The sequence below is a fragment of the Vipera berus genome, assembly GCF_964194415.1.
Source record: "Vipera berus genome assembly, chromosome: Z".
Classification (NCBI taxonomy): domain Eukaryota; kingdom Metazoa; phylum Chordata; class Lepidosauria; order Squamata; family Viperidae; genus Vipera; species Vipera berus.
In genome coordinates, this window is record NC_138205.1 from 17,076,180 (window position 1) to 17,099,669 (window position 23,490).

At 45.0% G+C, this 23,490-nt stretch overlaps 1 protein-coding gene across 1 annotated transcript; it reads right to left on the reverse strand.

The window, feature by feature from the left end:
* Positions 1 to 1,493: 1,493 nt before the first annotated feature.
* LOC308677346 (ubiquitin-conjugating enzyme E2 S) lies at positions 1,494 to 23,142 on the reverse strand. The gene is made up of 4 exons (XM_081343616.1): positions 22,936 to 23,142; positions 10,063 to 10,210; positions 9,287 to 9,477; positions 1,494 to 2,507 (listed from the first exon to the last, which is right to left on the reverse strand). Exons 1-4 carry the CDS (start codon positions 22,936 to 22,938, stop codon positions 2,220 to 2,222), a joined length of 630 nt encoding a protein of 209 aa, XP_081199742.1. The 5' UTR covers positions 22,939 to 23,142; the 3' UTR covers positions 1,494 to 2,219.
* Positions 23,143 to 23,490: the final 348 nt, after the last annotated feature.

Genomic DNA, 23,490 nt, shown 5'->3' on the forward strand with positions numbered 1-23,490 from the left:
TGTTCTACTCTTGATACATGAAGATATTAAAATTTATATGCTACCCATCTCACTGTTGAAGTGACTCTTCACTGTAGATAGATGTGAAAATAAAGAGGAATTTTCAGGAATGGCTCTAATCCTCTAGAAAGTTTTCCTTCTTACATCTAATGAACTCCCATCTTGTTCTTTCTTTCAAAGCTCTCTACATGGGGCTGCCCTTGAAGACCACTCGGAGGCTTCAACTGGTGCAGAATGCGGCCGCGCGAGTTGTAATGGGGGTCTCCCGATACTCCCATGTAACACCTCTACTCCGCGAGCTGCATTGGCTTCCGGTTGCCCTCCGGGTGAAATTCAAGGTTATCACCTATAAAGCCCTACATGGCCTGGGTCCGGGGTATTTGAGGGAACACCTGCTGCCGGCATCAAATGCCCTTCGCCCAGTGCGCTCCCACAGGGAGGGTCTGCTCAGGGTCCCACCGGTAAGAGATTGCCGGCGGGTGACACCCAGGGATAGGGCCTTCTCAGTGGGGGCGCCTGCCCTCTGGAACCAGCTGCCAGTGGAGCTGAGGACTGCCCCCAACCTCCGATCATTCCGCTGGGGCCTGAACACCTGGCTCTTCGAGCTCTCGGGCCCAGGCTGAGGAGAAATTTATTTTAATTGGGGTTTTTTAATTGCACAGGGGTAGTTTAATCTTTTTTAAATTGGTTTTTAACTTTTGTATTGCTGATTTTTAACTCCCTGTAAACCGCCCTGAGTCCTCAGGGAAAGGGCGGTATATAAATGTAATAAAATAAAATAAAATAAATAAAATAAAAACTATTCCATTTCAAAAGAATCGGCACCCTAAACCTGCACACTCCGCTTTATTTTGAATAAATGGTACTGAAATTCTAATTTTATTGATTTGTTTCCATTTATATGTGATATTTATTTCAAAAAAAGTAATAGGTTTTTTTAAAAAAATCTTTGATGGACTTACTGCTTTGGGAAAACTCCACAAAATATTTATATAAAAGTTTTTAAGCATCAATTAAAAACTAGGTCATAAAATGATAAAGGCAAGCAGATTTTGAGTCGCTCTGTGATGGCACTTGTAGGCAATGCTGAAGGGTCTGAATTGTTGAGTACTGAATGGACACAGAAATACTGTAAAAATAAATATTAGATTTCCAAGCAGAATACATTACCTGATGTTGTTCAGTGCTGACTGGATGGGGCAAATAGGAACATCAATTGTTTTATAGGCCTATCTGCTCATCTTGTCCTGAACCCTTGGCACAGAACTGCACCTCTGTGGCCAGCAAGTTCTCAAATTATCTTAAATCATTGCAAGTTAACGTTGTTAAGTGTGAAATTCTGGCCAGCCATTTCTCAGAAAGTCCAAGGGCGATCATAAAAATCACTTGCACTAAAGTGACCATCTTCTTTGCTTAGGACACCCATGTTTTAAATGCACGAACTTACCCTTCAACAAACTGAGATAGCTCAGTTCCAGCAAGCTGCCATACAGATGTTTCCCAGAACAGTCATTCCAGCTTTCCCTTACCTGAACATTCTAGATCTACACAACCCCTAAACGTCAAGAGTCTCATTGTGACCGGTCGCAAAGACACATAATTCTCCCTTCTATATAAAGATACCTGCCATCATGTCCACGTCTGAAAAGCATGTCGACAACAAACTTGTGATTCAGGTATTACGTGAGGAAATATTTCCCTTTTCTGATATGAAGCCATTTTATAAAGTGACACGAAACTCTAAGAAGTCATAGTACCCTTCCCTTGTAGTTTTATAAACCAGACCTATTCCCCTCCTTGATGTTTTCTTCCCTTAAAATGAAAACAGCAGGTTTTTTTCTTCCAAAAAGCACAGGTACCTCTTCCCACCTCCACCGAGTTCTGACTTTTGGGTCTTCCAGAAGGCCTTCATTTTAAGGAGGGGAACCAGATACCCTCAACATGCTCCCCCACCCAGCTTCATATGATGGCACAACCGTACATGTAAGAGCCTTCCTTAGAAAACAAAGGCATTTAATAGATTTTTCTGCTTTTATAATTTAAATAACTTAAAGACTGAAAAGAAGAAAAATCCGACAAGGGTAAGACAAAGTTGGACTGCAGTCTCCAAGTGAAGATGGCAGAGGAAGAGAGAGGAGAGATTGAAAATGTACTATGGAACCCCCAATGCCCACAACACGCCTGTTTCACACCCTCACACCCCAACCTCACCCCATCCCCTAAAGCCGCCGGAGAGCTCGCTTCTTGTCAGTCTTCTTCTTGGAAGCCAGTTTCTTGTCTCTGTCACCTGCGTGTTTCTTGGCCATGGGACCCTCCCCGGAGGCACCTGCCGAAGAAGAGCAAGGCTCAGCAGGGTTCTTGGTATGCAAGCCAGAGGGCTGGGCATGAATCTCGGTTAGGAGCCGAGCTCGGGAGGCGTACTCCTCATAGTTCTCCAGCAGGAGGCGCCCTGCCTCCTCATTCAGGGCGGATTCCGGGTTGGGATGGATCAGCAAACACTTGATGGTCTGGAGCAAGAGCAAAATAAGGAAATCACAGTTACAAGAGGGAGGCATGTCTATAGAGGTTCTCAGTCATCCAGGTCATGCTTGTCCCCAAAGGCGTTCTTGCAACTGGGCTTTTGTTTTTCCTGGTGGCATTCATACAAATGATCACAGATTTGCTTAATGGCTGCCCCAAACAAGAGGTTAGTCAGAGCTGAAGAAGTTTCTTGGATGAGAAGCAAAATGTTTTCCAGGGAAAACAAACTCCAGGCGCACCTTTTGAAAAAGCACCTTGGGGAAGTGGGAGGAATCATCAGACAGAACTCAAGACATTCAGGGCCAGGGGAAGATGGCAAGTCTCCCATTCTCTCCAAGCACTGGACCAGGGGTAGGCAACCTTGGCTCTTTTATGACTTGTGGACTTCAACTCCCAGAATTCCTGAGCCAGCATGGAAACCTCTCCATTTCTCTTTAGCATGGCTGGCTCAGGAATTCTGGGAGTTGAAGTCCACAAGTCATAAAAGAGCCGAGGTTGCCTACCCCTGGGCTAGACTAACTTCCACCCTTGATGAGTTTATTTCCTTCTGCCTCCCCAACCGAAGAGGTTTTTTTCTCCAGTCTCCTGAAGGAACGGAGAAGAGACATAATAGGCTTTGGTCACAAACAATACAAAACTCTAGACGCTGGGGGAAGCACAATGCAGCTTTATACAGGTCGTCCTTGACTTACAACCCCAGGTGAGCTCAAAATTTCTGTTGCTAAGTTGAGACAGTTGTTAAAAGTGAATTTTGCCCCATTTGACAGTGATTTTTCTTGCCACAGTGTTGAAGTGAATCACTGCGGCGGTCAAATTAGTCGCACGGTTGTTAAGGGAATCTGGCTTCCCCACTGACTTTGCTTGTCAGAAGATCGCAAAAGGCGATGATCGTGTGATCCCGGGACACTGCAACAGTCATTAACATGTGTCAGTTGCAAGGCGTTGAATTTTGATCACGTGACCATGGGGTATCTGCAACGGTCGTTGCGTGTGAAAAATGGTCATAAGTCACTTTTTTCCAGTGACGCTGTAACCTTGAACAGTCACTAAATGAACTGTTGAGAACTAGCAGATCTTTCTCTTTCAGCAAATCATAGCAACTGCAATAAAGCTACAGTTCTCAATGTGTTTATAAATGAATACACAAGGCACGCTTATGGCAACACTTAAGAGGCGTATTGGCTGCGGGTGTGGATGTACGTGCGCTTTTGTTGGCAGACAAGGCCACCTGGGTGGCTAAGAACAATTGATCTGCAACAAAGGCTTGAAAGCCGCATGGCACTCCAAGGAGTCTGATCTAAAATCAATGCCTCCAAAACCAAGACAGTTATGTTTGACAAGAAAAATAAGGCAAATTATTGCAGGTCATTCTTAAACGGTTAAAAAAAAAAAGAACCACGAGCAAGCAAGATGAATTCGCCCAATTTGATACAATGTTTACTGAAGATGAGGACACAGTTGGGAGAAATGTGAAGTCTTTTGAATGCTGACCGTAAAGTAGTGGATACTATTTGTCCAGTTGCCAGGAACGAAGGTTTGATAAAAAGAAGTGAAAATGATCGCTTGGAGTGCGTTTCTGCTCATTTTTATTGTACGGAAGCGCAGAAACATAAAAGTTGGATGCAATGGGAGTGTGTATGTGGTTGACCAAGAGATAGCATCAAGACTAGATGTGGAGTGATCTGTAAGAATGAAGTACACTGAACTGGTTTAGTGATACCAGAGGAATGAAGATGAAATCACAAAATAAGTACAGTGGTACTTTGGTACTCATCATTAATTGGTTCCAGAGGTGCCGTGACTACCAAAAACTATGCATACCAAACACATTTGCCCCATAAGGAATAATGTAGTGAGTCACAAGGCAGCCAGCCAACACTGACAAGTTCTAGCTTGAGCATTGAGCACCAAACAAACGATGAGTTTGGGGACAAAATTTTCACGTCAAAATGCACTGAGTACCAAATTTGATGTTTCAAAGCACCCGAGTAACAAGATCCCAATGTACGTGAAGGAAGTTTGAGTGGAGAGGAAAAGAAAGTTTAAGGAAGTCATAGCTAGGAGGAGTCGATAAGAACTCTAAAAAGACAAAGCTGGGAGGTTTAAGGCAACGTATAAAGCACTGTATGGATGTAGTGATTTTCAAAGATAAAATAGCATAGAGATGTATTGGTATAAAATACGTTTAGCTGTATGTTTTTTCTCCATCTCAGAGCCTTAAATTTCTATGACATACTATTCGTTACTCCATTTTGTTCTCTTGGAACAAGGTTTATCTCAGTAGCATAATTGGGACACACAGCCATGTACAGTAATGTAATCCAATTGCTCGATTTTATATATAAAGGGTACACAATTTCACATTTAAAATGTTTCCATTCCCCCTATAAAACAACGTCCCCCATGCAAATAATAAAAAATCAATAGTTAAAAAAGATAAAACATTCCAACTTTTTTAGCTCCGTCTTTTGGTTCTGCAGAATAAAAACAGAGCTATAGGAACAAGACAGCCCATTTTCACAAGTGCATTACCCTTCCAGAATCGATCTCTGTTTGTGAGGAAAGTGCACTTCACTTCAGAAAACAGAGCTAACATGGTAGATCAATGGCTAAGGCGTTAAGCCCACACGCAGAGGCATCAGTGGTGGGAAGAGTCAAAATCTGCAAGATGGCAGGTGAAACACTGTGATTGAACCTCTGTCCCTTTGAGAAAAAAAATCTGTGATGTACACATATACACAAAGGGCAGGACTTCAATCACAACACTGTGCCCACGATCGTGCAGTTTTCACCCCAATCCTCGGAGACTCTTTGACCTGTAAGCTTCCTTTTATCCAGAAAACTCAATCAATGGAAAGCTTTTCAAACCAGCTAAATGCCTATGGAGATTCTCAGTCATCCAGGTCAGAGTTGTCCCAAAGATGCTTATTCAAAAGGCAACTGGACTTTGTTGTTTTTTTTCCCTAGTACACGTTTCGCTTCTCATCCAAGAAGCTTCTTCAGTTCTGACTGGTTTCGAACCAGCCCGCTTATCTCTCTTGCCTTATCAAGTGCAAGAAGCATCGTGACTTCTACAACGCTACTGTTTTCAATCCTGAAATTTGAACCCAAGCCTTCGGTGGTCACACATTCCCGTTTTGCAGACAGTAGCACCATCCCAGGGCCCCAAGCCATGTTTCAGATTCAGCTCCGGGACTTTAGAACTGAAAACTCAGGAGTTGGAAAGGTGTGCTGGAAGCAGCAGGAGAAAAGCTGGATGAGGACAAAATACGGCTTTTTAACCCACCCCCCTCTTGCTGCACACTGGCAGTAGGAAAAATAAGGAATTAAGCTTTGCAAACTGTGCTGGCTGTTCTTAATGGAGTTCACCAATGACTATTGATTTTCCTTTATTTATTACATTTGTAGACCACTGAATTTCCAAGGGATGCCTGGCAGTTTACAAATGACTTCCAAATTTATAGTTGATTGTTCATGTGCCTTTTAAAGTGTTTAATTAAATGCAAACATATCTACAAATTACCAAAGCTCGGAAGCACCATTTTGTGATGTGTAAGACCACTTACTCTTCTTAAAGTCAAAGCTGTACCAGACCAGCATAGAAATTAACCAGAATGCATCTTATAAATTAATCCAGTAATACAAAGTCTCTTAACTAAAATGCTTTCTAAGTGATTTGAAGTCCTTCTTTCTGCATGCAACCTTGTCCTCCTTTTTCATTTCTTCGACATAGCTGTGTGTAAATACTGAACACCCTCTCTCTGCTTTTGCATCTGGAAACAAAGTGGGCAAAGCAGAATATCATTTCTGCCTCCTGAAACTCCTTGAATTAAAAAAGGACCGTTCTGCTGTACACTTTTTTGGGGGGAAAAATTAAAATATAGGTTGTCCCTTGACTTACGACCACAACGGAGCCCAATATTGCTGTTACTTGGTGAGATAGTTGCTAAGTCAATTCTGCCCCATTTTATGTTGTTAAGTGAATCACTGCAGTTAAGTTAGTAACATGGTTGTTAAGTGAATCTGGCTTCCCCCCCCCATTGACTTTACTTGCCAGAAGGTTGCAAAAGGGATCACGTGATCCCACAACACTGCAACCATCATAAACATGAGTGGGCAAGCATCTGAATTTTGATCACCTGACTGTGGGGGAATGCTGCAACGGTTGTCAAGTGTGAAAAACGGGCATAAGTCTACTCTAGGCTACTTGTGTTGACTGCCAGCTGCCAGCAGTTTGATTCTTACCAGCTCAAGGCTGACTTGGCCTTCCATCACTCCGAGGTCGGTAGAATGAGGTCACAGATTGTTGGGGACAATATGGTGACTCTATAAACCGCTTAGAGAGGGCTGTAAAGCACTATGAAGCGGTATATAAGCGTAAGTGCTATTGCTATAAGTCACTTTTTTCAGTGCCATTGTAACTTTGAGTGGTCACTAAATGAACCATTGTAACTCAAGGACTAGCTTTATAGTTTTGGAAAAAAAATTTTCCTCAACAGCTCATTCCAAATCTTTCCGTGAGCTATTTTGAAGAAAGTCACACATTTACAAATTCAAACATTTGCAAACCCTTTTGAATTTTCATCTATTTCTATGTAAGTATGACCTAAGATATGCTGTTCTCCACGCAAATTACAAAAACTAGATAAAAGAAAACCCAACTAAAATATCCAAACAGCACTTGTCCATTTATTCATAAAAATAATTCAAAGCTACATTTTGGCGTGTGGCAAAGGTTTGTGAACTTTTCTCTCAGTAATAATGTGGGTCTCCTTGAGCAGCAATAACTGCAGTGAAATGTTTTCAATAGCTGTCAATCAGTCCTGCACACTGGTTTGGAAGAATTTCAGCCCATTCCTCCTCACAGAACACTTCAAGTTAGGGATGTCTGTGGGCATCTTCACATGAATTCCATGCTTCAGATCCTTCCGCATTTCTATAGGATTCTGTCACTTAGGTTTTATATCATTGGTCGCTATTTGCTTTCTTTCTATTGATTTTAATTGTTAGCCATCCAGAGTCATGTATATGAGAGGGCTAGTCATATAAATTTACTAAACAACAAACAAAGAAGGCCAAGACTTTCCAAACTATTTACTTTATACATCTTTTAACTCTGACTATATTTATTTATTTTATTTTTATTTTTATTCCATTTACCGGTATATCCCGCCCTTCTCCGAAGACTCAGGGCGGCTTACAAGCTTAGCAGTAGCCTTCATTCTATGTATATGCCTGCTTATTAGGGCTTTCACACACCCCCAGTGGCATTATTACAAAGTCAGCTTAATTGCCCACAACAATCTGGGTCCTCATTTTACCTACCTCGGAAGGATGGAAGGCTGAGTCAACCTTGAGCCTGGTGGGATGCGAACCTGCACTAATTGCAGGCAGCTGGTGTTACTTAAGGAGGCATTAGCCCACTGCTCCACCAAGGAGACTAGATGCTTTTGGGTCACTGTCTTGCTGCATGATCCACTTTGTTTTGAGTAGACAGATACACAGACAGATACTGCGATATTTTTGTGTAAAATTTGCTGGCACACTGAGAGCCAGTTTGGGGACTATAGGCCAGGTAGGTACATTCACTGATATAAATCAGGGATTTTCAACCTTTTCACCCATTGTACCACTTTTAGGATAGGGCAACATCTGAGTACCACCAGTCACCTAGCAAGGTGTCAAAAACTTGATGACCAAAAAAAGGAAAGAGTTTGCTTAGTGACTGTTCGAAGTTACAATGGCACTGAAAAAAGTGCCCCCCCCCAAGCCACAGCCGAGCAAGACACCTGCCTGCCCCCCCCCCGGCGGCGCTCTTCCTCCTGTCTGAGGTTTTCATTGTTGTGAGCATTTCTGTTGAGGATTGGCAGCGGGGGTGGGGTGGGGGATGTTTGGTTTTTATTCCCCTAGTCTGCTGGGTGGTTGCAGCAGGTTTTGGTCACTTCACATGACCCTGGGACACTGTGACCGTCATAAATGTGAATCAGTTGCCAAGCATCTGAATGTAAATCACAAGACCCTGGGGATGCTGCAACATTCCATCTAATCGCTGCTTCTTCTGGGCTCAGCAGAAGTGGCAGGATCAGCGCCGAGCTCCAGCTGGAGCCTGGCGCTGATCCTGGTGCTTCCGCTGAGCCCTGACAGCCCCGAAGAAGCACTGATCCTGGCACTTCCGCTGAGCCCTGACAGCCCTGCAGCTTCAGCCATCTCTCACTCAGGCTTGTGTGGTGCTGCCACCGGTTCAGCTCATTCCCCTCCCCCGCTACCACTTTTCTAGGATGGTCGCGTACCACCTGCCAGGTGCCAATGTACCACAGGTGGTACCCGTACCACTGGTTGAAAAGCCCTGATATAGATGATTAGATAGACAGGCAGGCAGACAGACAGATAGATAGAGACAGACAGATAGATTTTGGGCACAGAGCAACTGGTCCACATTTACAAGATTGCAGCATGCTGCAGTCATGGGACAATTTACCATTTTTTGCTGAAAATCAGTATTTATGGGTTCATTTAATGACCATGGTGATTCACTTAAAGACCACCACGAAAAGTGTCCTAAAATCAGATTGGTCACATAATGGCCCACTTAACAACTGGCAAAACAATTCTGGGTTAAATTATGATAGTAAATTGAGGACTACGTGTACATGTAGCCCTGTGGGTTTCTGCCCAGGTACTAAGAAGAATAAAACAATCACTTTGGGGGGGGGGGGGTCCACTATCTACCATCCTGGGATCTACCCAGTTAAAAACCACAACCTACCAGCAGGACATGTCGGATGCCCAGTTCTGCTTTCCAGTCTTTCTTGAGCACGTTGACACAGATCTCCCCATTGGCACCCACATTGGGGTGGAAGATTTTGGTCAGGAAGTAGCCTTTTGGTGGACTGGCAGGGAAGTCTTTGCCGAGAATCAGCTTCATGCGGAAGAGGCCACCAGAGTAAGGAGTTCCTTCTACAAAGGGAAGAAGAAGAAGAAGAAGAAGAAAAAAAGGGGGTGGTGGGTTTCCTTATCACTCGACTTATGATCAGTTCCGATGAGGACTACACTTTGGGCATTCGGCAACCAGACCACATCCTGGGATCACATGATCACCTTTTACAGCAGCTTTGCTAAAAAAAAAACCAGCACTTACTTCTGGTTTTTTAGCAAAACCAACGGTGAACCAATGGTTCACTCAATGACTGTGGCATTCACGTAACCACCATGGATTTGCTCAGTGGCTGCCACAAAAAAAGAAAGCAAAATCAGGTTTGCTATGTGACTGACTCCCCTTTAAAAATCAACATGAGTTGCAACCACAATGGCCAGGCTCCATTATAGTCATATATCTGTATGAGGAATATCTTCTCGAGTAAGGCTCACATTTCCAACCTCTAACTTTTTCCTTCCTACTGACCAATAATTCAAGACGGGCTGCCTTCTCCGGTATGATTCTTTGACTAGAGCAGCAGCAGCATCACCTACAGTTCAATCTTGAGATGCAACACTGAGAAGAAATTCCCAAAGATGAACCTTCTTCAAGTAAACCTCTCTCACCAGGTCCTTCAATGGTGACCTGCACATCTGTAATGTCCTCCTCATTGGGGAACACCTTGATGCCCTCGGGTGGATCTGATGTTAGAGTGGAGACTTCCTTGTAGACCAGCCGGATCACATGTGGAGGCAGGTTTTCAACATTGGAATTCTGAAAGAGAGAAATTGGGGAAGAGATGGGAGACTAAAAGAAAGGATGGGCATCTTCTCTAAAAGAATATCTTACTGGATACAGCAGGGGTCAAAACGCTCCAAACAGCACTGACCAAAACACTAACACAAAAGAAAGACAACTTTCCATGACACTGTAATATCTTTACTCTGGCCTTAATAAGAGTTGGGCCAGCAACGTCTTCTTCAAAGAATACTTTGAAGCTTGTACAGATATATATTTTTTAAATCTACATTTTAATAATTCAAATGTCTATAGGCTTTGATCTAAATGATCAAAGCATACTTTTAAAATTATCTTCTCAAGTAAATGTTTCGTTTTATCTTTCGTCATACGCACCCTCTAAAGATAGTTCTCTAGGATGTGGATTTTTGTCCATTACAACTTTTGAAGGAGTTAAGGCTGACTCAGGAATAAAAAGGAAAACCATTTAAGTGAGATCAACAGATTCCAGAGCCTCCACGGCTAGATGGTAGAAAGAAGAAACCCATTTCAATAGAAATAAGACTCACTTATTACAACGGATACCTGGAAATACCTGTCCTGGGTTCCTTGTCTATCTAAGATAGGAATAGGCAGCCTGCAACCTTGGATTAAATTCAGAAATTGACTCTCTGTCAAGAGTACATTCTCAACTCCAACTGTCTACTGCATCCAGTTTTGGTCACCACGATGTAAAAAAGATGTTGAGACTCTAGAAAGAGTGCAGAGAAGAGCAACTAAGATGATCAGAGGTCTGGAGGCTAAAACATACAAGGAACGGTTGCTGGAATTGGGTATGTCTAGTTTAATGAAGAGAAGGGCGAGGGGTGACGTGATAGGAGTGTTCCAATATCTCAGGGGCTGCCACAAAGAAGAGGCAGTCAAGCTATTCTCCAAAGCGCCCGAAGGCAGGACAAGAAGCAACGGATGGAAACTAACCAAGGAGAGAAGCAACCTAGAACTAAGGAGAAACTTCCTGACAGTTAGAACAATTAACCAGTGGAACAACCTGCCTCCAGAAGTGGTGAATTCTCCAACACTGGAAGTTTTTAAGAAGAGACTGGACAGCCATTTGTCTGAAATGGTATAGGGTTTCCTGCCCGAGCAGGGGGTTGGACTAGATGACCTCCAAGGTCCCTTCTGACATCATGATCATCATATTATTATTGCAAGAAAAAAGAAACAGAGAAAGAGGTGCAGAAAATGAGAGAGGGGGGAGAGAAAGGCTCCATTTCAGCAGCGTCATATCCCAGTCAGAAGACCACTGTCTTAGCAGAGGGCTAATGCCTCCTTAAGTAACACCAGCTGCCTGCAATTAGTGCAGGTTCGAGTCCCACCAGGCTCAAGGTTGACTCAGCCTTCCATCCTTCCGAGGTAGGTAAAATGAGGACCCAGATTGTTGGGGGCAATTAAGCTGACTTTGTAATAATGCCGCTTGGGGTGTGTGTGAAAGCCCTAACAAGCAGGCATATACATAGAATGAAGGCTACTGCTAAGCTTGTAAGCCGCCCTGAGTCTTCGGAGAAGGGCGGGATATAAATGTAATAAAAATAAATAAATAAATAAATAAATAAAATAAATCTTATCCCCAGAGTTGCATCTCTTTAAGTATGTTAGGAAAAATGTTGCCTCCCACACGCCTGTAATTTTGGGTTAAGAATCAGAGTGCTTCACTTTTGAAACCCTGATCCAGCCCATCCAAGCAGCAAAGTGCACGGCCATTTCGTTTTCCATCTAGTAGTTCCAAATAACTTGTGAAATAGGGCACGTCCATTTCCAATGTGCATTTTTTTTCCTACCAACACTCAGCAGCAATATGCCCGATACAGGTGGTCCTCAATTTACGACTACTCACTTAGTGACCATTCAAAGTTATGACAGACCTACTTATGACCCAGATTCAGTGTTCTGATGGCAACCAGTCATTTGCAGGGACCCAAAACATGATCACGTTTTACGATGTTTTTTTTTTTTTTGCTAGAAATCAGTATGGTTTCCAGCAAAAACAAAACAACCAAAAAAAACCCCCACACATTGCGGACAATGGATTTGCTTAACAATAGCGGCATTCACTTTAAACTGCATTTGTTTAACAACTGCCTCAAAAAAAAGGTTGTAAAATCAGGTGCCATCATGTGGCAACCCACTTAACAACCAGCAGGACTGACAACCATAATTCCAGGCTCAATTACGGTTCTAAGTCAAGGACCATTTATATGTGAAAGGCAAAATTTATTTATGAACAGCTTACCGTATATACTTGAGTATAAGCCGACTCGAGTATAAGCCGAGACCCACAATTTCACCCCCAAAAACTGGAAAAAGTTGTTGACTCGAATATAAGCCGATCCACCGTTCTGCAAGCCTCTGCCGCCAGCAGAGGCTCGATCCGCCATTTTGCAAGCCTGAATACACAGGAATACCCTGTGTGGCCGCGGCTCTCGGGGAAGCCCTGGCTGTCAGCTTCCTCGCTCCACGCTGCCATTCGGGGCCCGCGCGTTCCCCGGGCAAATCGCGGCGCCCAGCAGGCGAGGAAACACGCCCGCTCCAGTCGCCCCCCCTTCCCTCAGGAGACGCGAAGCAAGTGACCGCCCGGAGCTTACCGAGGACTTGCTTCGGTGCTTCCAGGATCGCGCGCACCTCTCCCAAGCCGCCGCCGTCCGGAGACCTGCCGAAGTTTGGGGAGGTTTGGGGAGGTGCGCGCGCACCTCCCCAAACGTCGGCAGGTCTCCGGACCTCTGCGCCCTGCCTGCCTGCTTCTTTCCGCAGCGGAAAGAAGCAGGCAGGCAGGGCGCGGAGGAACGGAGACCCGGCGACGTTTGGGGAGGTTTGGGCGCCTCCCCAAACGTCGCCGGGTCTCCGTTCCTCCGCGCCCTGCCTGCCTGCTTCTTTCCACAGCGGAAAGAAGCAGGCAGGCAGGGCGCGGAGGAACGGACACCTGCCGACGTTTGGGGAGGTTTGGGCGCCTCCCCAAACCTCCCCAAACGTCGCCGGGTCTCCGTTCCTCCGCGCCCTGCCTGCCTGCTTCTTTCCACAGCGGAAAGAAGCAGGCAGGCAGGGCGCGGAGGAACGGACACCTGCCGACGTTTGGGGAGGTTTGGGCGCCTCCCCAAACGTCGCCGGGTCTCCGTTCCTCCGCGCCCTGCCTGCCTGCTTCTTTCCACAGCGGAAAGAAGCAGGCAGGCAGGGCGCGGAGGAACGGACACCTGCCGACGTTTGGGGAGGTTTGGGCGCCTCCCCAAACCTCCCCGGGTCTCCGTTCCTCCGCACCCTGCCTGCCTGCTTCTTTCCACAGCGGAAAGAAGCAGGCAGGCAGGGCGCGGAGGAACGGACACCTGCCGACGTTTGGGGAGGTTTGGGCGCCTCCCCAAACGTCGGCAGGTCTGCGCGGAGGAACGGAGACCTGGGGAGGTTTGGGGAGGTGCCCAAACCTCCCCAAACGTCGGCAGGAGGAACGGAGACCTGCCGACGTTTGGGGAGGTTTGGGGAGGCGCCCAAACCTCCCCAAACGTCGGCAGGTCTGCGCGAAGGAACGGAGACCTGGGGAGGTTTGGGGAGGCGCCCAAACCTCCCCAAACGTCGGCAGGAGGAACGGAGACCTGCCGACGTTTGGGGAGGTTTGGGGAGGCGCCCAAACCTCCCCAAACGTCGGCAGGTCTGCGCGGAGGAACGGAGACCTGGGGAGGTTTGGGGAGGCGCCCAAACCTCCCCAAACGTCGGCAGGAGGAACGGAGACCTGCCAACGTTTGGGGAGGTTTGCGCGGAGGAACGGAGACCTGGGGAGGTTTGGGGAGGTGCCCAAACCTCCCCAAACGTCGGCAGGAGGAACGGAGACCTGGGGAGGTTTGGGGAGGCGCCCAAACCTCCCCAAACGTCGGCAGGAGGAACGGAGACCTGCCGACGTTTTGGGAGGTTTGGGGAGGTGCCCAAACCTCCCCAAACGTCGGCAGGTCTGCGCAGAGGAACGGAGACCTGGGGAGGTTTGGGGAGGCGCCCAAACCTCCCCAAACGTCGGCAGGAGGAACGGAGACCTGCCGACGTTTTGGGAGGTTTGGGGAGGCGCCCAAACCTCCCCAAACGTCGGCAGGTCTGTGCGGAGGAACGGAGACCTGGGGAGGTTTGGGGAGGCGCCCAAACCTCCCCAAACGTCGGCAGGAGGAACGGAGACCTGCCGACGTTTGGGGAGGTTTGGGGAGGCGCCCAAACCTCCCCAAACGTCGGCAGGTCTGCGCGGAGGAACGGAGACCTGGGGAGGTTTGGGGAGGCGCCCAAACCTCCCCAAACGTCGGCAGGAGGAACGGAGACCTGCCGACGTTTGGGGAGGTTTGGGGAGGCGCCCAAACCTCCCCAAACGTCGGCAGGTCTGCGCGGAGGAACGGAGACCTGGGGAGGTTTGGGGAGGCGCCCAAACCTCCCCAAACGTCGGCAGGCGGAACGGAGACCTGCCGACGTTTGGGGAGGTTTGGGGAGGCGCCCAAACCTCCCCAAACGTCGGCAGGTCTGCGTGGAGGAACGGAGACCTGGGGAGGTTTGGGGAGGCGCCCAAACCTCCCCAAATGTCGGCAGGAGGAACGGAGACCTGCCGACGTTTGGGGAGGTTTGGGGGAGGTGCGCGCGCACCTCCCCAAACCTCCCCAAACTTCGGCAGGTCTCGGACGGCGGTGGCTTGGGAGAGGTGCGCGCGATCCCGGAAGCACCAAAGCCTCGGCCGCGCACAAGTCCTCGGTAAGTTTTTTTGTTGACTGGAGTATAAGCCGAAGTGGAATTTTTCAGCCCAAAAAGTGGGCTGAAAAATTCGGCTTATACTCAAGTATATACGGTACTTTTAAACTATTACCACCTCCAAACCCCAGGAGCCCTTTTTTACCTATTAAATTGCACCACACATCTTATAACACGGGTCAATATCCACATGCAACCTTAAACAAACTTTTAATTATGGAGCTCACCTGCTCATTCCAGCAAGCAAGAATTAGTAGCCTCTTGTAATTGGAAGCCCTTGTTTCAGTATAATTAACAAGAAAACTATGCATGGGTGTTTTAGATGGAGTTTACTTTTCATTAAGACAGAATGAAAAGTTTAAAAATACACTGATGCAAAAGAGTGCTAATACCTCATTCTAAATAGCAATTAAACATCTAATTATATGAAGAGAACGGGAAGCGATTCATATGCTTGCATAGATGGCCCAGAATCAGTATTTCCCATCAATTTGACATCCCTGGTTTGTAATCCATGAAATCCCAAAAAAGTCTATCCAAACTTCAAACCAAGATGCGAACAGAATTTCTAATGATGGATAGGCTATATATTTCTTAAGCCCCTGGGGCTTTGCTAATGCACAGATCCCTCTATCATGGTCCACGCTTCAGGTCAAAAGGTTAAAACAGTTTGTGCACCAAGAAACATAAGTCACTAAGCTGTAACTGTTTTAAAAGGACTGAATAAAAAAGAGAATATATATTATTGGATGGTACTGAAGCATTTGTTGTAAGTCACCCAAACTAGTTTAAAATGGTGGCCATAAATCTACTAAATACAAGTAGCCCTTGACTTAGGACCACAAGTGAGACAGTTAAGTGAATTTGGCCCATTTCACAACCTTTCTTGCCACAGTGGTTCAATGTACGACTGCAGTTGTTAAGTTAGTAACATGGTTTAAGTAAATCTGGCTTCCCAGTTGACTTTGTCAGGTGGTCACAAAAGGTGATCACATGATTCTGAGAGACTGCAACGGTCATAAATGTGAGTCAGTTGCCAAGCATCTGAATTTTGATCACATGACCGTGGGGATGCTACAATGGTCATAAACCGCTTTTCCAGTGCCGTTTTAACTTCAAGCAGTCACTAAATGAACAGTTTTAAGTTTAGGACTAGCTGTAAATACGGTAATAAAGCAGTAGGAACACTAATTAATAGTAATAATCACTGTAACGTTATTTTCCCAAAAGAACAGGTTGGCAAAGGAAAGCCAGTTTGTGATCAGTGTTCAGTTGTTCTTTGTGCATTGTTACCAATAAAGACTTCAACACCATTAATCACATTAAGTATGGGACGTCCAAAGATGACCGATCAGGTTAATAAGGGCACAATGTCCTGGCACATGTTGGGCAAACATGTGCAGTCCCTGTAGTTGTACACTGGTGGCTCTAGACCTGTGCAGCTGATGTTATATGAGGCCATGCCAGGCAGAACGATTTTGTGTTCCTGGGTGTGGGTGGTTCTATCTCAAAGAAGTTCAGGGTAGCCTTTATTGTATCTTTGTTACTTTCTGCCTGCCCTCCAGCTGAGCAAGAGAGTTCTGCAAAAAAAGGAGTTGCTTGAGTATGCCCTAATTTGGCATGATGTGAACTGCCCATTGGCTCATCAGCAGTATGTAGACCTGGTGGTTGATTTGCTCTAGACCAGGGGATGTCCAACCATGGCTATTTTAAGACTTGTGGACTTCAACTACCAGAAATCCTCAGCCAGCCAGCCTGGCTGAGGAATTCTGGGAGTTGAAGTCCACAAGTCTTAAAGTTGCCAAGTTTGAAGACCCCTGCTTTAGAGAAGGGAGAGAGCTGTCAAAACTTTGAATCCAGTAACCCCCAGATTGGTCAGTTAGAATTTCAAATGGTAGCTAAGCAACTGGTCATAAACTGAGGACTATCTGTATCTGAATAAATATGGTGGGGCTGCTAAACTCTGCCATGATCCTCCACAGCCTTGGCAGCTGACAGTATTAAAGGCTTTCATGAGGCCAACAAAGTGTTGCACAGAATACATGATTCTGCTCCCGATGTTGGTAACATAGCTTCTGGCCGGAGCAGCAAGATTCCTCAGCGGTTGTCACATACTTGTCAATTACCTTTCCTCTTGTGGAAGTGTACAATGGGTGCATTGTACTTCCTGAGGAATGGATCCTTACGTCCAAATACTCAACTATCTCATTGATTTTCTCTATAAATAGAGGACCACTGACCTTGTATACCTCTGCAGGTGTGGTGTTTGTCAATGGAAAGCTGGCTGACACTTCTGTAACTTCAGTTACTACTGTAGGTCATCCATGAAGCTGTTGACGTCAACCTTGGGGATCCTGTCTATCATATCACTATAAGTGGACAATGAACTGAGGATGGTTCTAGTGTTCAGCTCATCTCTGCAAGATCTGAGCCGTCTCTACACAGGTAAACCTCAACTTCCAACAGTTCGTTTAGTGACTGTTCAAAGTTACAACGGCACTAAAAAAAAGTGACTTATGACTGTTTTTCAGAGTGACAACCATTGCAGCATCCCCTTGGTCACGTTATCAAAATTTGAACACTTGGAAATTGACTCATATTTATGACGGTTGCAGTGTCCCAGGATCATGTGATCCGCATTTACGACCGTCTGACAAGCAAAGTCAATGGCGAGGCCAGATTCACTTAACAACCATGTTACTACTTTAACCACTGCAGTGATTCACTTAACAACTGTGGGTTGTAAAATGGGGCAAACATCACTTAACAAGTTTCACTCAGCAACAAAAACGCTGGGCTCAATTGTGGTTGTAAATCGAGGACTACCTGTAATGAGTTTTACCTTTTACTGAGGAGGGACAAACTCCTGAGACTGACATCTGTAGACAGTGTAAAGGCCTTCGCAGAACCATTTCAAGTTGTTTTCATCAGCATATCCCTATACTTTGTCTGCCTTGGTACTCAGCCAGACATCTTGCATTTTAGGTGGCTAATTCTGGACTATCCTACAAACACTGGTAAAGGGATTTTTCTTGGCAGCCGATGACAAGTTGTTCTGATAGACAGGACAAAGGTGATGCTTTTCAAGAAGTAAAGCCTATAACCCAGTAACGGCAAACCTATGGCACGCGTGCCATTGCCCCCCCCCCCAGCCTCCTCCTCACCAGCAGCCCTTCCAGAGCAGTCGCCCCCAGGTGCGGCCCGCGCAGAGCAGTGCAGCCAAGGACATGGCAGCTGGGCAGCGGGGACAAGACTCCGCCCTCACGCCCCGTCACACGGAGATGATGCTGTGGGGCATGGCTGGAAAGCGTGGCCACCATGGTGCTGCTGGGCCGCCGTGGCGATCTGCTGCGGTGAGTGGCCCTGAGGGTGGGCGGGGCAGTTTTGGGCACTCAGTCTCTAAAAGGTTTGCCATCACTGCTATAACCTCTTCATCTTTCTCATTGAACCTCAACAATGCCAGCAATTTGTAGATCAGCAAGCTTAGTTTCTAAGTCTTCAGCCAGTGCTGAAGCTGTCCTGGGGTTCTTAATCCTGGACCCATTAGTACTCTTCATGGCCTTGCTTCCTAGTGATCACCGCTTGGATTGGATACGGAGCTTCATTTTGGAGATAATGAGCCTGTGGTCTGTCCAACGTTTGGCACCACACCTGGTCCTGGTGACTCTGCCTCTCTTTTCTCCTGATAATGACATAATCAGTAAGATGCCAATGCTTGGAAAGGAGGTGTGTCCAGGAGGTGTTGTGTTATAGGTGGCCAGCAAAAAGTTGTTTTGGTGATGAGATCACCACGTGTTGCACAGGTCTGCAGTAAGATAGCCCATTACTGCTACACTTGCCCATTCCATGTCTTCAAGTGGCTGCTTGCCAGGCTGCAGAATTGCACCCTATTCTTGCATTAAAGTGTTGGATTAGAAGCAGAGCAAAGTTTCAAAAAAAATTCTTGTGCCAATTACCTATTCTGAACTTAATCTATCTTACTAATCAATGATCATAAACAATTTGTTATTCCCCTCTTGGGATGTCCATGAGGCTAAAGGGTGTGGGAGGGGATGGCACATACAGTAATGGACAAAACAATTTGAAGCACCCTATTTTGCGTAATAATTAATGTTTGAAACAGGCAGGCTATCACTTGGAAAGTGTTTTTGAGCTCATTTTGAATGCAAAATGACTTTTGTTTCAAATGACAAATATTTTGCACATCCCTCCTCAAGCAAATACAGAGTATTCATAATCAGCCACCTTTTCCAGGCACTAGAATTCCTCCCGTGATTTTGCATAGTTTTTTTTTTAAAAATGTTCAACATCTCACTTCCAAGACTTGTAAAACTTTTAAAAAACAATTTTAAATATAAAAACTTGAAAGGCTTATTGCTAGGTTCCACAAGCACCTGAAAGTGTTGTAGAACCTAAGTCAGGGGTCTCCAAATTTGGCAACTTTAAGACTTGTGGACTTCAACTCCCAGAATTCCTCAGCCAGCCGTGGCTGGCTGAGGAATTCTGGGAGTTGAAGTCCACAAATCTTAAAGTTGCCAAGTTTGAAGACCCCTGCCTTAAGGCATCCGTGTGTCACACTGCCAACCATGCAAAATTGAATTGCAGCCATGAGGGAAAAGAAAATTGTCTTGCACCTTGCACTGAGTAGTGGTCAAAACTCTGTAACATCTACAGAAGCTTCACCGCTTACAGGTAGTCCTCGGCTTACAACAGTTCATTTAGTGACCGTTCAAAGTTACAAAAGCACTGAAAAAACTGACTTATGACCGTTTTTAAGTTATGACCTTTCCAGTATCCCCATGATCATGTGATCAAAATTCAGATGCTTGGCAACTGGTTGATATTTATGACCACTGCTATGTCCCAAGATCAGGTCATCACCTTTTGCAACCTTCTGACAAGCAAAGTCAATGGGGAAGCCAGATCCACTTAACGACCGGGTTACTAACTTATTAACTGCAGTGATTCACTTAACAACTGAGGGAAGAGAGGTCATAAAATGGGGCAAAATTCATTTAACAAATGTCTCACTTGACAACAGGTAATTTTTGGCTCATTTGTAGTCATAAGTTGAGGACTACCTGTACTAAATTTTGGGACACTTGTCGTCTATATGTAATCACCAGAAGATGACAAAGAATTCAAGGGATTGCACTGATGGACAATATACAATGGACAAGTTACTAAGAGAAACTTCTTGTACTTTGTGACATCAGACTATAGAAAAACCCCAGTTCTCCCCTTACACTATAGGTACGTCCAGCTGTATTTCACTATCATTTCTACAATCTCAAATAAATATTTCAAAAATTGGCATTTTTAACTTTTCTGGCAAATCAAGATGAACGACATGTTTTTGACATCTGAAATATACCGGTAACTGTATTTCTCTTTTAAAATGTTCAATGGCAAGCCACGTTGAGTAGTAGTTTAATTCTAAAAATTAGAGTGTTTTTTTTTAAAACAAAAATAATGTATGGAAAGGAGCAGGGCCTTCTGTACCATGATGTTTCTGCTTTCCCTGTAAGAATTTGCTACTTCCATTTGAAGACCTGCCGTGGTTAATTTCTGTCACGGGCCTCCCTTTTTATATCTTTCTTTAATGCCACAATAATTCACTATCATAGGCCACAAAAACCTATTACACCTGATGGTGGAATGGTGAGAAACCTTGGCTACAATATAACAACTGTGGGTGGTACATCAAAATACCCCTTTGCAGAAGTGTAAATAGAGCTGCACACATTTTGGGGCCTTGAATTACTAATTACCCAGTACCTTAATACAGAGTTTGACACTTGAAAAGGATGCTCCATAAAGCTACTGTTTTCCTTAGGAAGCTTTTGTGCCCACAAAATCTGATTCTCCTCAAGAGACCAACTATAAAAAAAAATATGTTACAGTACAACAATCTATAACCAATGATGGTAGAAGTGACTGCACCTGTCTAATGTAAGTGACTTCTGAGGTGTATAAACAGAAGTAGAATAATTTTGGATGTTATAAGAATGCTGTCTCTTGGGAGCAACCGCAAGACTCCAGCAAGAATACAAAGGATTTAGGCAAGATTGTTGTGGTTTCCTATCCTAACATTCTCAGTTTGCCTACATAAGCCAAGAAAACTTTTTAAATTAAAGTTAGTCCTCGTTTAGTAACAGTTCAGTTGGGACAGTGATGACAAAATTACTTTATGATCAATCCTTGCATTTACTACTCAAATCTGTAAAGCAACGAAAAGTTGAAATAAAATTGTAAGCATGGTCATGGTTTCACTTAGCTGCTTTGCTTAACGACCAAGCTGCTGGGCCAAATTGTGGATGCTAAATAAGACTACCTGTACAAGAAAAATGCTTCATTTCCCCCCCACTCACACACACCTTTTTGTACACACTTAAAAAAACTGTTCAATGAAATCTGAATGCGGAGATGAAGTTAGCAGAGAATCTTAGTTCTGACCTCACCCACAGCTATCTTCAATCTTCAGTGCCTCCCCCCACTCCCATATACTACTTACCAAGTCTGACTCCTTGAGAAAAGGCCAAATTTAAATACACTTTAAAGCAGGGGTCTTCAAACTTGGCCCTTTTATGATTTGTGGACTTCAACTCCCAGAATTCCTCAGCCAGGCACGCTGAGGAATTCTGGGAATTGAAGTCCACAAGTCATAAAAGGGCCAGGTTTGAAGACCCCTGCTTTAAAGCATGCAAAAGACCAGAGACTGTGCAGATTCAAATACAGAGAGAAAATATTTGAAAGGATATGCGGAACAGTGCACACAAACACAACTGTGCACTGAAGAGAGCTAAAGGCCTAAATGGCTGAAATCAGAGCAAAAGACTTTTAAAAGACTGATCTGAAAACAGTATTGTTAATGAAACCACTAAAATTCACAGCTTTGATTACTGCAATCCACATTTACTGTGCTAAATGTGAGTGAAAAAGTTGACAAATATGGAATATTCCTCTTTGAGAAAAGAGGCATCTTCTCATATCTGGCAGGAAGAAAACGTGCACCTACTTAGAAGCCTGTCAAACAAAAAGAAAAATGCACACCACTTTAACATTTATCAATCCAGATATTGTGTATCATAAAGATGTGCTAGAAACTGTGCTTCCAATAGCACTGCATTCCAGAAAAACCAAGCTTATTTATGTTGTTAGTGGTTAGAAATCTACTTTCCTGTATAAGTATTAGTGGTTTTTTAAAATATCCTCTAGTCTCCAGAAAATAAGTTTTCGTAAGAATTAACCATAAGATATGCCACACTTCATGTTTCAGGAGAAGAGCCTGGAGGGGGCAATAAAGTTAGAACAAAGAAATAAAGAAGCAAAGTAATCTGAAACATTGGTTTGAAATGTGACATACTTCATGGACGCTCCACAGTGTCTAAACCAAACTTTAACCTTCTTCAAGCAACTTAAGCTGCAGAGATTTAAAATTTTAACTGAACATTCAGAAAGGCTGAAGGCCAGGCCACACTCAAAATGCAATATTTGGGTCCAACTTCCTGCAATACTACCGTATTATTTATATCCCACCCTACAATCATTGACTCAATTTAACATGCAATATACAGTACTGAGAAGTACGGAGAGACACCATCCTGTTCCAAAATAGAACTTTGATAACAGTTCACACATTTTCAGGGTAGGAAATCTAATGCTCCAAGCCCAAAGATCACACTCCAGAAAAATCTTGCAAAAAGCAATTTGATTTTGGTCCCTAGTTAGTAGCAGTAGAACTCAGGCAACAGAAAGACACTCACTCCATGCTACTGGTTTTTTGCACTTACACTTGTGCCTGCGCAGCACAACCATGTAAGCTCTCCAGATTCTGTTTTTGGGAAAGAGTTTTAAGTTCACCATCCTTTTAAGGTTTACTCACATCCCGAAAGTTACCCACCTAAACCCACCCAAGTTCTGGGGAGTCCCCGAGACCGAGCAGAAACTTCAAACAAGTGGGCAAGGAAAGGGGACACGCAGCACTAAAAGCCACTCACCATTGTGTTGGGTCTGCACAGAGGTTGCAAAGTAGCGCGATTTACCCTGATCTTTGGAGGGCTCACATACGCGCCTTAATCGATAGTTAAAGATTCCTTCTGATCAGGAACCTATCCTGAATTGACTTGGGGGTTCAGACAGTCCCCACTGAATGGATGCCGGATCTTCTTGTTTAGGAAGTTTGCAAATGTATATTTTTATGATAATTTCCCCGCCACCCCCCCTACTTCTTCCCCTCTGTGAGGCGACCCCCCCCCAACTCAACTCTGCCACCCTCACTTTCAATGAGGGTGGCCCCTGAGCAACCAACGATTTTATAACCCTCGGTCAAGATCAGCCACACCCCTTTAGAACCCCGGCTACCCAATCAGGCCCGTTAGAACGGAGGGAGTCCGGTCCACCCCCCTCCCTTCTTGGGTCCCCTCCTCGCTGAGAACCGTTGACAACCAATGTCCGCGACAGTCGGCAGCCAATGGGGATAGGCGTAGCGGGGAGGCGGAGCCATGGAGCTTGATTGGAGGAATTTGAATATGAACGCTTAGGCAAAAGTGGCG

Bases quoted from the DNA above. Each gene is read 5' to 3' on its own strand.
- LOC308677346 (XM_081343616.1), bottom strand. The intron at 9,478-10,062 runs GTGAGAGAGGTT...TTCCCTTTGTAG, and splicing joins GGTCACCATTGAAGGACCTG to AAGGAACTCCTTACTCTGGT. The intron at 2,508-9,286 runs GTAGGTTGTGGT...CTCTTGCTCCAG, and splicing joins GCATCCGACATGTCCTGCTG to ACCATCAAGTGTTTGCTGAT.